The sequence below is a fragment of the Oncorhynchus mykiss genome, chromosome 14, assembly GCF_013265735.2.
Source record: "Oncorhynchus mykiss isolate Arlee chromosome 14, USDA_OmykA_1.1, whole genome shotgun sequence".
NCBI lineage: Eukaryota > Metazoa > Chordata > Actinopteri > Salmoniformes > Salmonidae > Oncorhynchus > Oncorhynchus mykiss.
The window spans coordinates 23,522,988-23,538,475 of NC_048578.1; the positions used below are offsets into that span (position 1 = coordinate 23,522,988).

Consider the following 15,488-nt stretch of genomic DNA (forward strand, 5'->3'; position numbering starts at 1 on the left):
CCTGTAAAACAACACAATTCACTGCACCTCTCTGGTGTAAATGACAATAAAACACATTTTTGTATATGTTATATAAAACCATTGGTTAAGACAGCACATGATAATATATGTTACACTATATTAATGCAGCAGAAAGTGCCTGGACCTGTTACCATATTAGGCTATGGGAGAAAGAGCTCTTGGGTGAAGCTTCCCCTAGGTACAGATCTAGGATAAGCTTCCCTTCCGCCAATCCATTAGTGGGGAAACTGGAGTGTCAGTGACAGCCAATCAAAAAGGAGGCTCATTTGAATCACTGTTCCCGGGACGGTCCTCACAATCCCTTGTTGTAGGTCACCACCTTGCTATTGGTTGCCATGGCAATTTCAGGCTCAAGCTGAGACACCTCAATCTATTGAAATTGAACCAGAGAAAGAGAAGTAAGTACACAATACGCCTACCAGTCCTCTGCAACACCTAATAGCCCTTCACAGTACCTCCAAACCCAAAACCTTTGTAGTTCGTTCTTAATTACAAGTGAAGAAGGAAATGACAAGTGAAGTGTGTGTGAGGTGAATTCCTCCCCAGCTGTCCAGGCAGCCTCCAGGGATAGCAGCAGCAGTAGTACCTGAGACATCTGTGGGAATAGGCTGATGGCCAGGGGCAGCGAGAGGCTGAAGGTAGCCAGACACACCAGGCTGTGGATGGGCAGCAACAGCCTCCGATTCATCTGCAGGAATGGAAGTCTAACAGACATGAAGGTAGCACACATTTTGATATTGCCATTTGTATGGAGTACAATCTCAACACTAATACAATATTTCTTACACATGATTCCAATAGTAATTGTCAACAAGACAAAAAAAATGTATGCCACAGACTGTTGATCTGTGCAGTCTGTTGATCTGCATGACATACTTTTCTAGGTAGGACATGATGATGGGAGGAAGGACAAAGATTGGCATCGGGAGGACCACTCTGGTAAAGGCAGTTTCCATAATTGCCTGGGGGGTAGAAAAAATATTCTGCACATGATTCAATTCAAAATATTGCAATGTGTTGGATTAAATTCCCACTTCCATGAGATTAGAAGGATATGGCATATGTGGAAAAAGGCATAAATATGTTAGACTAACAATAAATCATCAAATAAACCTGTTGTTTATTCAACCTCATATGATGAATCATACCGACTTCAGTAGTGGACAGACTATTCAGAAACGGATTCTCCACACAAAAATACAAATGTCGCATTGAATACACAATATTAACAGTTTACAGACAACATATTTTGTCAGGAACACATCAAATAAAACACTAGAATGGTCATAGACATATCGACAACGTGATAACAGGACGGCCATCTTGGTCAGGGTATCTTTCAGTCTAAAGACCCCTCAAATTTGTAAAAATATTGCATTTGATATATCTGCACAGTATGTTTGATAGCTAGCTAGCCAGTCAGTTTTTGTGGAATGATATCATACATTTCATGGCCAGGAAGGAAACAGTGTTTTTATACAGGCTAGTGTGAGTTCTGATGGCCAGCCACTCACATGTTTGGCAGCAATCTTTGAGGAGCCCACCACGTTCCCATTTCCGTCCAGCACGTCGATGCCCTCCGACAGCTCATTGTGCCTCATGAGGCCCACATTGCAAATGTTGGCACTGGCTGAGGAAGTGGAGAAGACTGGTTGTGAAAGTGCCGCTGCATAACATTCAGCTGACATTGAGACCTACCTGTTTAAAAACGGTAAAAATGTGTCTTTCCTCCCTCCCATACTTGAAGTAATCACTAATCCAACAACTAGACTACTTTAAAAATGGAAGGAAGTGTAGATGCATTTTAAGAGTATTCCAACATGGCCAACGCATACATTTCACATTAATTTGTTTGGAGGATTCCACTTCAGCAAGTGATTTCTATAGACCAGCCCTCAGTAAGGACATAGGTTACACATGTACAACTAGGGAGAGCTTACACTATAACCTTGTCAAAATTGAACAGTGATAGAGGTAGTAGGAGGATAGCTATTAGCTACACAATGCTAACCACACAAAGCTTAGAGTGAACTTCCGGTGCCGACAGTGATGGCCGCCTCGCTTGACGTTCCTAGGAAACTATGCAGGATTTTGTTTTTTGACGTGTTATTTATTACATTCGTACCCCAGGTAATCTTAGGTTTTATTATATACAGTCGGGAGGAACTACTGGATATAAGAGCAACGTTAACTCACCATCATCACGACCAGGAATACAACATTCCCGAGGCGGATCCTGTGTTTTGCCCACCACCCGGGACAATAGATTGGATCCCAGCCGGCGAACCAATACAATGACGCCGTAAAAGGGGCAGACGAAGCAGTCTTCTGGTCAGGCTCCGGAGACGGGCACATCGTGCACCGCTCCCGAGCATACTACTCGCCAATGTCCAGTCTCTTGACAACAAGGCTGATAAAATCCGAGCACGGGTAGCTTTCCAGAGAGACATCTGAGACTAATGTTCTTTGCATCACGGAAACATGGCTCACTCGAGACACGCTATCGGAGTCGGTACAGCCAGCTGGTTTCTTCACGCGCCGCGCCGACAGAAACAAGCATCTTTCTGGTAAGAAGAGGGGCGGGGGGGTATGCCTTACGATTAACGAGACGTGGTGTGATCATAACAACAAAACAGGAACTCAAGTCCTTCTGTTCACCTGACTTAGAATTCCTCACAATCAAATGTCGACCGCATTATCTACCAAGAGAATTCTCTTCGTTTATAATCACAGCCGCATATATTCCCCCCCACAAGCAGACACAGACGGCCCTGAACAATGTGGAAACCACATATCCTGAGGCTGCATTCATTGTAGCTGGAGATTTTAACAAGGCTAATCTGAAAACAAGACTCCCTAAATTCTATCAGCATATCGATTTTGCTACCAGGGCTGGTAAAACCCTGGATCATTGTTATTCTAGCTTCCGCGATGCATTTAAGGCCCTCCCCCGCCCTCCTTTCGGAAAAGCTGACAACAACTCAATTTTGTTGCTTCCAGCCTATAGACAGAAACTAAAACAGGAAGCTCCCGCTCTCAGGTTTGTTCAACGCTGGTCCGACCAATCTGATTCCACGCTTCAAGATTGCTTCAAGATTGCTTCGATCACGTGGACTGGGATATGTTCCGCATTGCGTCAAACAACATTGGCGAATACGCTGATTCGGTGAGCGAGGTTATTAGCAAGTGCATCGGCGATGTCGTCCCCACAGCAACTATTAAAACATTCCCAAACCAGAAATCGTGGATTGATGGCAGCATTCGCGCAAAACTGAAAGCGTGAACCACTGCTTTTAACCAGGGCAAGGTGACCGGAAACATGACCGAATACAAACAGTGTAGCTATTCCCTCCGCAAGGCAATCAAACAAGCTAAGCGTCAGTATAGAGACAAAGTAGAGTCGCAATTCAACGGCTCAGACACAAGAGGTATGTGGCAGGGTCTACAGTCAATCACGGATTACAAGAAGAAAACCAGCCCCGTCGTGGACCAGGATGTCTTGCTCCCAGACAGACTAAACAACTTCTTTGCTCGCTTTGAGGACAATACAGTGCCACTGACACGGCCCGCTACCAAATCCTGCGGAGTCTCCGTGAGTAAAACATTTAAACGTGTTAGCCCTCGCAAGGCTGCAGGCCCAGACGGCATCCCCAGCCGAGACCTCTGAGCATGCGCAGACCAGCTGGATGGTGTGTTTACGGACATATTCAATCAATCATTATCCCAGTCTGCTGTTCCCACATGCTTCAAGAGGATTGTTCCTGTTCCCAAGAAAGCTAAGGTAACTGAGCTATACGACTACCGCACCGTAGCACTCTCTCCCGTCATCATGAACTGCTTTGAGAGACTAGTCAAGGACCATATCACCTCCACCCTACCTGACACCCTAGGCCCACTCCAATTTGCTTACCGCCCCAATAGGTTCACAGACGACGCAATCACAACCACACTGCCCTAACCCATCTGGACAAGAGGAATACCTATGTGAGAATGCTGTTCATCGACTACAGCTCAGCATTTAACACCATAGTACCCTCCAAACTAGTCATCAAGCTCGAGACCCTGGGTCTCGACACCGCCCTGTGCAACTGGGTACTGGACTTCCTGACGGGCCACCTCCAGGTGGTGAGGGTAGGTAACACCATCTCCACCCCGCTGATCCTCAACACTGGGGCCCCACAAGGGTGCGTTCTGAGCCCTCTCCTGTACTCCCTGTTCACCCACGACTGCGTGGCCATGCACGCCTCCAACTCAATCATCATGTTTGCAGACAACACTACAGTGGTAGGCTTGATTACCAACAACGACGAGACGGCCTACAGGGAGGAGGTGAGGGCCCTTGGAGTGTGGTGTCAGGAAAATAACCTCACACTCAACATCAACAAAACAAAGGAGATGATCGTGGACTTCAGGACACAGCAGAGAGAGCACACCCCTATCCACATCGACGGGACAGTAGTGGACAGGGTAGAAGGTTAAGTACCTTGTCATACACATCACAGACAAACTGAATTGGTCCACCCACACAGACAGCATGATGAAGAAGGCGCAGCAGCTCCTATTCAACCTCAGGAGGCTGAAGAAATTTGGCTTGTCCCCAAAAGCACTCACAAACCTTTGCAGATGCACAATCAAGAGCATCCTGTCAGGCTGTATCACCCACCGCCTGGTACGGCAACTGCTCCGCCCACAACCGTAAGGCTCTAAAGAGGGTAGTGAGGTCTGCAGGACATGGACACCTACACCACCCGATGTCACAGGAAGGCCATAAAGATCATCAAGGACAACAACCACCTGAGCCACTGCCTGTTCACCCCACTATCATCCAGAAGGCAAGGTCAGTACAGGTGCATCAAAGCAGGGACCGAGAGACTGAAAAACAGTTTCTATCTCAGGCCATCAGACCGTTAAACAGCCACCACAAACATTGAGTGGCTGCTGCCATACATGTAAATTTTTTTTATCAGTAGCCACTTTAAACAATGCCACTTAACATAATGTTTACATACCCTACATTACTCATCTCATATGTATATACTGTACTCTATACCATCTACTGCATCTTGCCTATGCCGTTCTGTATCATCACTCATTCATATATCTTTATGTACATATTCTTCATCCCTTTACACTTGTGTGTATAAGGTAGCTGTTGTGAAATTTTTAGGTTAGATTACTCGTTGGTTATTACTGCATTGTCGGAACTAGAAGCACAATCATTTCGCTACACCCGCATTAACATCTGCTAACCATGTGTATGTGACAAATTACATTTGATTTGAGTGAACGTTATTTATAATAAAAGGGTTACATGGAGAAAATCGGGCTTCTCTTAAATGAAAATGGATGGTCCTCCCTTCAGCAAAAACAAAGTGGATAGCAGAAAACATGTATACGTTTTCCCCTCACATCTTGGATAGACCAGAGCCTTAGATGTGCAGGTTACAAAACTGTTCTTCATCCAGTAAGCATTACATGGCAACACAGACATTTTGATAGAGCAGAGGGCTGAGGGCCAGAAGGTTGTTGGTCCGCAGACCACCATGCACAAGAGTAGGGGTGGAAAGATCTCCTTTAGATTAATGCAATGCTTTTACTATATCATCGTATTTGCAGGTCCAAGAAAAGTGCCTTTTATAAACATTTAATGCTATTCCACGTCATTTTACACATCAGAATGTTTTTTTCCCCACACAAATTACTGAAATTACAGGCTAAATTGAACTAGGCAAGTCAGTTAAGAACAACATATTTACAATGACGGCCTACTCCGGCCAAACCCGGATGTGATACGGCCTGGAATCGAACCAGGTACTATAGTGACGCCTCTTGCACTGAGATGCAGTGCCTTAGACCATTGTGCCACTCGGGAGCCCAAATCAGTGTGCCTTGTTTGCAACAAAACTGTCCGTTTGCAAATAATTAAATCTGAGACGTCATGAGGAATCTTTCAAAAGCTAGGCCTACCTTTCCACCCTAGGCAGAGTAGACCTAATGACGCAGAATAATGTAAGCTTTATCTGCTGGCTACTCTTCTTCTGTGGCTTAACCCAACGGGAGAAGGTCACAAGTGTTTCTCTAAAAGCTGTCTGGGTTTAAACATCTTCTATTGTACAGAAAGTGAATAGCTTAATTAAATCGATAGTGACAGAATTAGATTACTTCCCAAGCAAAGTACATTTTTTGTCTCCTCGGCTATAGAAGGTTGTAGCTCAGCCTCTAAATGTCAAACAAACGAAACAATGATATCCCCCATATGCATTGGAGTCACGGTCTTTCTAGCAGAAAGCTACACGGACCAAAGCTCTGCTATATATCCATTTATTTTCTTCAAAATTTAAGCTAACAAGGGGTCTGTGATTTTCACCATTTTCTTTAATAAAAAGGTAGGCCTATGGCATACCCTCTCATACCCCATCAATTCGAGTCTTGGTTTGAACTTAACAGCCCTTCACTGATATGAAGGTAGGCTATTTAAAGAGTGCATGGTGGGTGGAGGATATAGCAGCCTATAGCCTAATTTCGTCATTCAAACAGATAGGCCTACCTCTTATTTCTTAAATAGGAATAAATAGGCTCTAACACAAAGCCATCTTGTTGGTAGTAAAGTGTAATTAAAATGAGGACTGTTGAAATGAATTATGCCTACTCGAATTTGCCGATTTATTGTGCTATGGCTGCTGCTTCAAGGTTCAGAACCACAATGTAAGTTACTAGAATATATTTAAATATATACAGTTGAAGTCGGAAGTTTACATACACTTAGGTTGGAGTCATTAAAACTTGTTTTTCAACCACTCCACAAATGTCTTGTTAACAAACTATAGTTTTGGCAAGTCGGTTAGGACATCTACTTTGTAAATGACACAATACATTTTTCCAACAATTGTTTACAGACAGATTATTTCACTGTATCACAATTCCAGTGGGTCAGTAGTTTACATACACTAAGTTGACTGTGCCTTCAAACAGCTTGGAAAAATCCAGAAAATTATGTTATGGCTTTAGAAGAGTCTGATAGGCTATTTGACATCATTTGAGTCAATTGGAGGTGTACCTGTGGATGTATTCAAGGACTCGCTTCAAACTCAGTGCCTCTTTGCTTGACATCATGGGAAAATCAAAAGAAATCAACCAAGACCTCAGAAAAAAAAATGTAGACCTCAAGTCTGGTTCATCCTTGGGAGCAATTTCCAAACGCCTGAAGATACCACATACAGTGCCTTGCGAAAGTATTCGGCCCCCTTGAACTTTGCAACCTTTTGCCACATTTCAGGCTTCAAACATAAAGATATAAAACTGTATTTTTTTGTGAAGAATCAACAACAAGTGGGACACAATCATGAAGTGGAACAACATTTATTGGATATTTCAAACTTTTTTAACAAATCAAAAACTGAAAAATTGGGCGTGCAAAATTATTCAGCCCCTTTAAGTGAATACTTTGTAGCGCCACCTTTTGCTGCGATTACAGCTGTAAGTCGCTTGGGGTATGTCTCTATCAGTTTTGCACATCGAGAGTGACATTTTTTCCCATTCCTCCTTCCAAAACAGCTCGAGCTCAGTGAGATTGGATGGAGAGCATTTGTGAACAGCAGTTTTCAGTTCTTTCCACAGATTCTCGATTGGATTCAGGTCTGGACTTTGACTTGGCCATTCGAACACCTGGATATGTTTATTTTTGAATCATTCCATTGTAGATTTTGCTTTATGTTTTGGATCATTGTCTTGTTGGAAGACAAATCTCCGTCCCAGTCTCAGGTCTTTTGCAGACTCCATCAAGTTTTCTTACAGAATGGTCCTGTATTTGGCTCCATCCATCTTCCCATCAATTTTAACCATCTTCCCTGTCCCTGCTTAAGAAAAGCAGGCCCAAACCATGATGCTGCCACCACCATGTTTGACAGTGGGTATGGTGTGTTCTGTGTTGCTTTTACGCCAAACATAACGTTTTGCATTGTTGCCAAAAAGTTCAATTTTGGTTTCATCTGACCAGAGCACCTTCTTCCACATGTTTGGTGTGTCTCCCAGGTGGCTTGTGGCAAACTTTAAACAACACTTTTTATGGATATCTTTAAGAAATGGCTTTCTTCTTGCCACTCTTCCATAAAGGCCAGATTTGTGCAATATACGACTGATTGTTGTCCTATGGACAGTCTCCCACCTCAGCTGTAGATCTCTGCAGTTCATCCAGAGTGATCATGGGCCTCTTGGCTGCATCTCTGATCAGTCTTCTCCTTGTATGAGCTGAAAGTTTAGAGGGACGTTCAGGTCTTGGTAGATTTGCAGTGGTCTGATACTCCTTCCATTTCAATATTATCGCTTGCACAGTGCTCCTTGGGATGTTTAAAGCTTGGGAAATCTTTTTGTATCTAAATCCGGCTTTAAACTTCTTCACAACAGTATCTCGGACCTGCCTGGTGTGTTCCTTGTTCTTCATGATGCTCTCTGCGCTTTTAACGGACCTCTGAGACTATCACAGTGCAGGTGCATTTATACGGAGACTTGATTACACACAGGTGGATTGTATTTATCATCATTAGTCATTTAGGTCAACATTGGATCATTCAGAGATCCTCACTGAACTTCTGGAGAGAGTTTGCTGCACTGAAAGTAAAGGGGCTGAATAATTTTGCACGCCCAATTTTTCAGTTTTTGATTTGTTAAAAAAGTTTTAAATATCCAATAAATGTCGTTCCACTTCATGATTGTGTCCCACTTGTTGATTCTTCACAAAAAAATACAGTTTTATATCTTTATGTTTGAAGCCTGAAATGTGGCAAAAGGTCGCAAAGTTCAAGGGGGCCGAATACTTTCGCAAGGCACTGTATATCTTTGTTGTTCCATAGAAAGTATCTGTGTGGAGGACAATTATGTTTATACGCTAACATCCAAGCTAAAAGTGCCTGCTTATGAAATTTGGCCAATTTTATTGGGATTTTATAAACATCAAAATTACACGGAAGCAGAAATTCTAAACCACCACCAGTCAAATAAATACATAGGGAAGACATTCCAAATACTGTCCTGGGGGGCGCAGCTGTCTAAGGCACTGCAGTACTTGCGGTGTCACTACAGATCCAGGTTCGATCCTGGGCTGTGTTGCAGCCGGCCGTGACTGGGAGACCAATGAGGCGATGCACAATTGGCCCAGCTTTGTCCGGCCGAGATGTCTTTGTCCCATCGCGCTCTAGCGACTCCTGTGGCGGGCCAGGCGCATGCACACTGACATGGTCGCCAGTTGTACGGTGTATGGTGCGGCTGGCTTCCGGGTTAAACAAACAGTGTGTCAAGAAGCAGTGCAGCTTGGCAGGGTCATGTTTTGGAAGACTCATGGCTCTCGACCTTCGCCTCTCCCGAGTCCGTACGGTAGTTGCAGCGATAGGACAAGACAAACTACCAATTGGATACCACGAAATTGGGGAGCAAAAGGGGCAAAAAAAAAGTTTTTAAAAATAAATATAAAATAAATATGTATTATTTAGAGTATTGAAATCGAAAACCTCAAGACCTCCTTGTTCTTGGGTAATACTGAGAATATATTTCCATAGGTAGTGAGGCTTGTTCTGAATCTGGCTTATTTTGAGGTCATAACTCTGATTATTGCCCATGATGTATTTAACATTATTTTTAATCAAATCTATCAATGTTGACCTCTGGTCCTCCTCATCTTCACGCTCTCCTTCTCAAACTGAACATAGGCTAGTCCACGACGCAAGATAAAAATAAAAAAAGTGTGCTCTGTCGGTCTAATCACATATTAGTTTCAGAAGCTTTTGACGCTCCTACACAGCACAGCCATTGGTTAGGCAGCACAAAAAACAGTTTTTGATCAGCAAGAGCAGAGCAGGCCAGGGCTCAGGGTTGGAATATTCATTGCAATGTGTAATGCGGCCTAGTTGTCTTTACACCATCCCAGCAGCTATCTTAGAATTATAACTTTGCTCTGAGCATGCACTTCGCAGTTTATAGTCTATAGCCTATGAATCATTTGATTGAGACCGCACTAAATATTTTATAGACACTTGATATTGCAAGCCCAGCGGAGAATCAGAGATGAGGGCACACATCGATATGTAGCCTAATAAGCAACTAATTCTAAAACACTGAGAAATATAGAAATGTCATCAATAACATGACCATCCCTGGACAATATTTTTTTTAAACCCTTCTGTCAATCCCTTTTGAATAGAAGTCAGCAGCCAAACATCAGCAAGGACATTTTATAAGCCTGTAAAACTCTGTCTCCTCTGACACCAGTTTATTTGCAGCTCGTCAAAAGGTGATGTATCCATGTGAGGGATGCAAAAGGGGAAGACCTACATACAGGAGAGGACAGAGAATGAACCCAAACGTAATGGCAGTATTTAGTTGCACCTGTAGCTCATATTACATTGTGGTAAACGGGTGTTTTAATCAAGTCTAGATTTTCACATTAATACTGTCATGATAATCACTTAATAAATCATTATTTATGAATACATACCCACAGCTGGGAAAGGGATGAGTCTCTGTATGATTATTTGGGTTGCTGGACTCAACCTGTTGGCTCTCTGAATCAGTACATTCAGTCCCACCTAAACACAGCACAAACTTTAGGATAAACCCACAACTAAATGTGTACTGTTTTACACCTGTCGTATCCTATGCATGTGGCAAATAAACTTTGAAACTTAAACCCATTTAAGTTGTAGCACCTATGTTATTACATATAACACAAAAAGGCAGGACAGAATCCCTGCTCTGAGACTGAATATTAATTACCATAAATGTATAATAATCAACAACTGACCGCAAGGGAGACAGCACTGGTCACAGCTCCGAAGTAACCTTGAAGAAACGTGGATGTTGGTGTAGGCTAATATAAACAACAACATGAATGACTTAGTATTTCACAGCCTCTCACATAAGTCTAACGCTGGCTAAAATCATTACCTTGAATACCAAAACTTCGACATCAGTCATATGTGCAAAACACTTCTTTTTTTAGGGAAAACCTTAGCAAAACATTTCTTATTGCAAGTCCAGGTAATCCCTCCCTGTTTCAGTCAATTTGATTCTGTTTGGGCCTAATAAACATGACCCATGGTTAAATAGGTAATTATTAATACAACATCACAATAAGGTGCAGAGAGTTCGATTTGCCTGCTGGGGAGAAGTTAATTGCTATATAACTAAAAGTGCGCAATTGTTTTGCATTGAATAATCTGAAATTTATAGTTCTGACTATGCTTTTCAAGAGGTGACGATAATACAACAAAATAGTTAACATTTATTTAACAATCCCTTGAAAACGGAACGTACTTGTCAATGGTTATGGCTGAGCTGGGGTTCTCCTTGCCCCCCAGCAGCCAAATCAAACGTATTGTGACGTTTTAGTGATAACCACATACTGAAGGAAATCTACAGTACCAGATGGAGGAGGTGCAGTGCTAGTTGCTATTGAGCAGCACAGTCTGTGGACCAAAAACACTTACACAGAACTGTAATTTAATAAGTTTTTCTGGGAATCAAGCCGTAAACAAAATCCATTATCCTCTCATACGCTACCTTAGCAGCAACATCCTACGCTACCTTAGCAGCAACATCCTACGCTACCTTAGCAGCAACATCCTACGCTACCTTAGCAGCAACATCCTACGCTACCTTAGCAGCAACATCCTACGCTACCTTAGCAGAAACATCTTACGCTACCTTAGTAGCAACATCCTACGCTACCTTAGCAGCAACATCCTACGCTACCTTAGCAGCAACATCCTACGCTACCTTAGCAGCAACATCCTACGCTACCTTAGCAGCAACATCCTACGCTACCTTAGCAGCAACATCCTACGCTACCTTAGCAGCAACATCCTACGCTACCTTAGCAGCAACATCCTACGCTACCTTAGCAGCAACATCCTACGCTACCTTAGCAGCAACATCCTACGCTACCTTAGCAGAAACATCTTACGCTACCTTAGAAACATCTTACGCTACCTTAGAAACATCTTACGCTACCTTAGAAACATCTTACGCTACCTTAGAAACATCTTACGCTACCTTAGAAACATCTTACGCTACCTTACGCTACCTTAGAAACATCTTACGCTACCTTACGCTACCTTAGAAACATCTTACGCTACCTTAGAAACATCTTACGCTACCTTAGAAACATCTTACGCTACCTTAGAAACATCTTACGCTACCTTAGAAACATCTTACGCTACCTTAGAAACATCTTACGCTACCTTAGAAACATCATACGCTACCTTAGAAACATCATACGCTACCTTAGAAACATCATACGCTACCTTAGAAACATCTTACGCTACCTTAGCAGAAACATCTTACGCTACCTTAGCAGAAACATCTTACGCTACCTTAGCAGAAACATCTTACGCTACCTTAGAAACATCTTACGCTACCTTAGAAACATCTTACGCTACCTTACGCTACCTTAGAAACATCTTACGCTACCTTAGAAACATCTTACGCTACCTTACGCTACCTTAGAAACATCTTACGCTACCTTAGAAACATCTTACGCTACCTTAGAAACATCATACGCTACCTTAGAAACATCTTACGCTACCTTAGAAACATCTTACGCTACCTTAGAAACATCTTACGCTACCTTAGAAACATCTTACGCTACCTTAGCAGAAACATCTTACGCTACCTTAGCAGAAACATCTTACGCTACCTTAGAAACATCTTACGCTACCTTAGAAACATCTTACGCTACCTTAGAAACATCTTACGCTACCTTAGAAACATCTTACGCTACCTTAGCAGAAACATCTTACGCTACCTTAGCAGAAACATCTTACGCTACCTTAGCAGAAACATCTTACGCTACCTTAGAAACATCTTACGCTACCTTAGAAACATCTTACGCTACCTTACGCTACCTTAGAAACATCTTACGCTACCTTAGAAACATCATACGCTACCTTAGAAACATCATACGCTACCTTAGAAACATCTTACGCTACCTTAGAAACATCTTACGCTACCTTAGAAACATCTTACGCTACCTTAGAAACATCTTACGCTACCTTAGAAACATCTTACGCTACCTTAGAAACATCTTACGCTACCTTAGAAACATCATACACTACCTTAGAAACATCATACACTACCTTAGAAATATCATACACTACCTTAGTAGCATTGCGGTTTGAGTAGTTGACACAGGCATTGTGACTTTGGTTCAGCCACTGAAAGTAGAAAAAAACATTCAGTGAAATTCAATTACATCAGTTAACCCAACTGGGAAGGAGAACATATCCAATGTGGATATTAACAATATGGTAAAAGGTTATTGTTGAAAAGGTGTCTTGACATTTTTTTTACCTGCCAGAAAATAGTAGATACCACAGTCTGATTTGGAAGAAGAAGGCCCACAACCTAGATGACACCAGATAGGGAGACAATAGCTCAACTATGCTCTTACATTGTGTCTATCAGATCCAGAATGACGACTTCCATTAGCTCTGGTCCATGTTGTTAGCGCACATTCCTCTACTAAGTGCAGTAAAGCACACTAAAACCCTGGACCAGGGCTAAGCTTCCATCTACCCCAAGAAGTCAGTAGAGACAATGCATAATTAAACAAATAGCCAAAGTTGAATATTCTTTCCATAGATACATATGAAATACAGTAATGTTTCATATGACTTACAATTGGTGTTCCAAATGGGACATAACCTGTATAGATACAAAATAATATAAATCAGTGTAAAAATGACAAGTAACAAAATAAAAGTCACTGTAGAAAATCTTCATTCGGAAGTCATACCTGACATTCGGAAAGGCATGAAGATCTTCTCTCCTGTGTCAGGATGAATGATGGCCTGCATTCAGATATGAGATAGTGTAACATCATCATCATGCTGCCAAGAGGAGAGGGGGAATGTACCGTATGGCAATAAATACATGGGGTCAAAATGGGGTCAAACTGCTTTATACAAAGCAGACGTGCACCAAAACTTACCTGCTTCACCTTTTGGGCTTCCCATAGCTAGAGAGTCAAAAACAACATCTGTGTCATTTCAGAGCAGTGAGGGAAAATGTTGGGCTGCTGAATGTAAGGAGTATGCTACAACTACATATTGCAAGCGTCATAAACAATATGCTTGAAAACAAAAAACCTCTTTGGAATAGTACAGTGCCTTCAGAAAGTATCCATACCCCTTGACTTACTCCACATTTTGTTGTGTTAGTCTGAATTCAAAATGGATTAAATAAAACATTATCTCATCCATCTACACACAATACCCCATAATGACAAAGTGAACAAAATGTTTTTAGAAATTGTTGCTAATATATTGAAAATGAAATGCACAAATATCTCATATCTCACAGCTGAGTAAATACTTTGTAGAAGCACCTTTGGCAGCGATTACAGCTGGGAGTCTTTCTGAGTAAGATACTAAGAGCTTTGCACACCTGGATTGGGCAACATTTGCCCAAGCTCTGTCAAATTGGTAGACAACCATTTTCAGGTTTTGCCATAGATTTTGAAGTATACTGAACAAAAATATAAAACGCAACATGCAAAACTTAAAGATTTTACAGAGTTACAGTTCATTTAAGGATATCAGTCAATTTAAATAAATAAATTGGGCCCTAATCTATGGATCTCACATGACTGGGCAGGTGTGCAGCCATGAGTGGGCCTGGGAGGGCATAGGCCCACTCACTTGGCAGCCAGTTCCAACCACTGGGGAAAAAGGCCAGGCCAATCAGTTTTGAATTCAGGACAAAAAGTTCATTGCTTTGAGTGGCGTGTATTCATGAATGCAAAGGGAAGCCAGGCTTCCCCAAGAAATTCCAAGTCAAAAATAAAAAACATACAAAGTCATGTATATTTCGTCTCTCTGTGTTCCATACATTTCCATCAATTCAGAAGAGGCTGCTGAATGTATCTTACTGGAGAAAGCATCAGAGCAAACGAAACAGCATTCCTGTGTCTCAGTAAGTGTAGGGTATCTGATGACATTGTTGCCCCCGTAGCATTGTATGCAAGGGAAGCCAGCGAGCATTTGGGCTTCCTTGATAAAAAAAACAAAAAACAAATAAGCCAATAAGCATTGAGCTAAACTGAGTAATCTCAGCTGTGATTGGTCCTGCAGCACCGAAAAAATGTGTCAAGGAAAGTCAGTTTGGATTTGACTTCAGACCAATTACATCACAAGTCATTATTGACAGAAAAAAAATGGAATTGTTGCATCTCGTTGTGTTGTTGTCTTCTGGTGGCTAGCTAGCTAAAATCATCCCTTTTCTAAATTAACCATGGATGGAGATAGGAATTTGGACTTGTGGTTTAACTTATTTCTCTGTACTGGACAATGATTATGACGCTGATTCTGATCCAACCATAAATTCATACATTGTGACCCTGGCCTGAGAGGATGGAAGTTCCACATGTAGCTAGATGTAGAATACATGAATACCCGTGTTATTTATTACATTGGTACCCC

General features: G+C 42.0%; 1 protein-coding gene across 3 annotated transcripts in view; it reads right to left on the reverse strand.

Annotated features, from left to right (window-relative positions):
• Positions 1 to 212: 212 nt before the first annotated feature.
• The window catches only part of LOC110489004 (sideroflexin-5), a 31,149-nt gene continuing 15,873 nt past the window's right edge, over positions 213 to 15,488 (reverse strand). For 2 of the 3 annotated variants that reach the window (XM_036943162.1, XM_036943163.1), the window contains 11 exons: positions 14,000 to 14,026; positions 13,805 to 13,859; positions 13,688 to 13,713; positions 13,360 to 13,413; positions 13,167 to 13,223; positions 10,814 to 10,879; positions 10,508 to 10,598; positions 1,536 to 1,651; positions 898 to 983; positions 608 to 725; positions 213 to 391 (listed from right to left, as the gene is read on the reverse strand). In XM_036943162.1, the coding sequence (XP_036799057.1) occupies positions 314 to 391; positions 608 to 725; positions 898 to 983; positions 1,536 to 1,651; positions 10,508 to 10,598; positions 10,814 to 10,879; positions 13,167 to 13,223; positions 13,360 to 13,413; positions 13,688 to 13,713; positions 13,805 to 13,859; positions 14,000 to 14,026 (774 nt within the window). In that variant the 3' untranslated portion in view covers positions 213 to 313. Of the gene's footprint in view, positions 392 to 607; positions 726 to 897; positions 984 to 1,535; positions 1,652 to 10,507; positions 10,599 to 10,813; positions 10,880 to 13,166; positions 13,224 to 13,359; positions 13,414 to 13,687; positions 13,714 to 13,804; positions 13,899 to 13,999; positions 14,027 to 15,488 lie in introns of all 3 variants that reach the window. The other variant, XM_036943164.1, reaches the window with a different exon arrangement.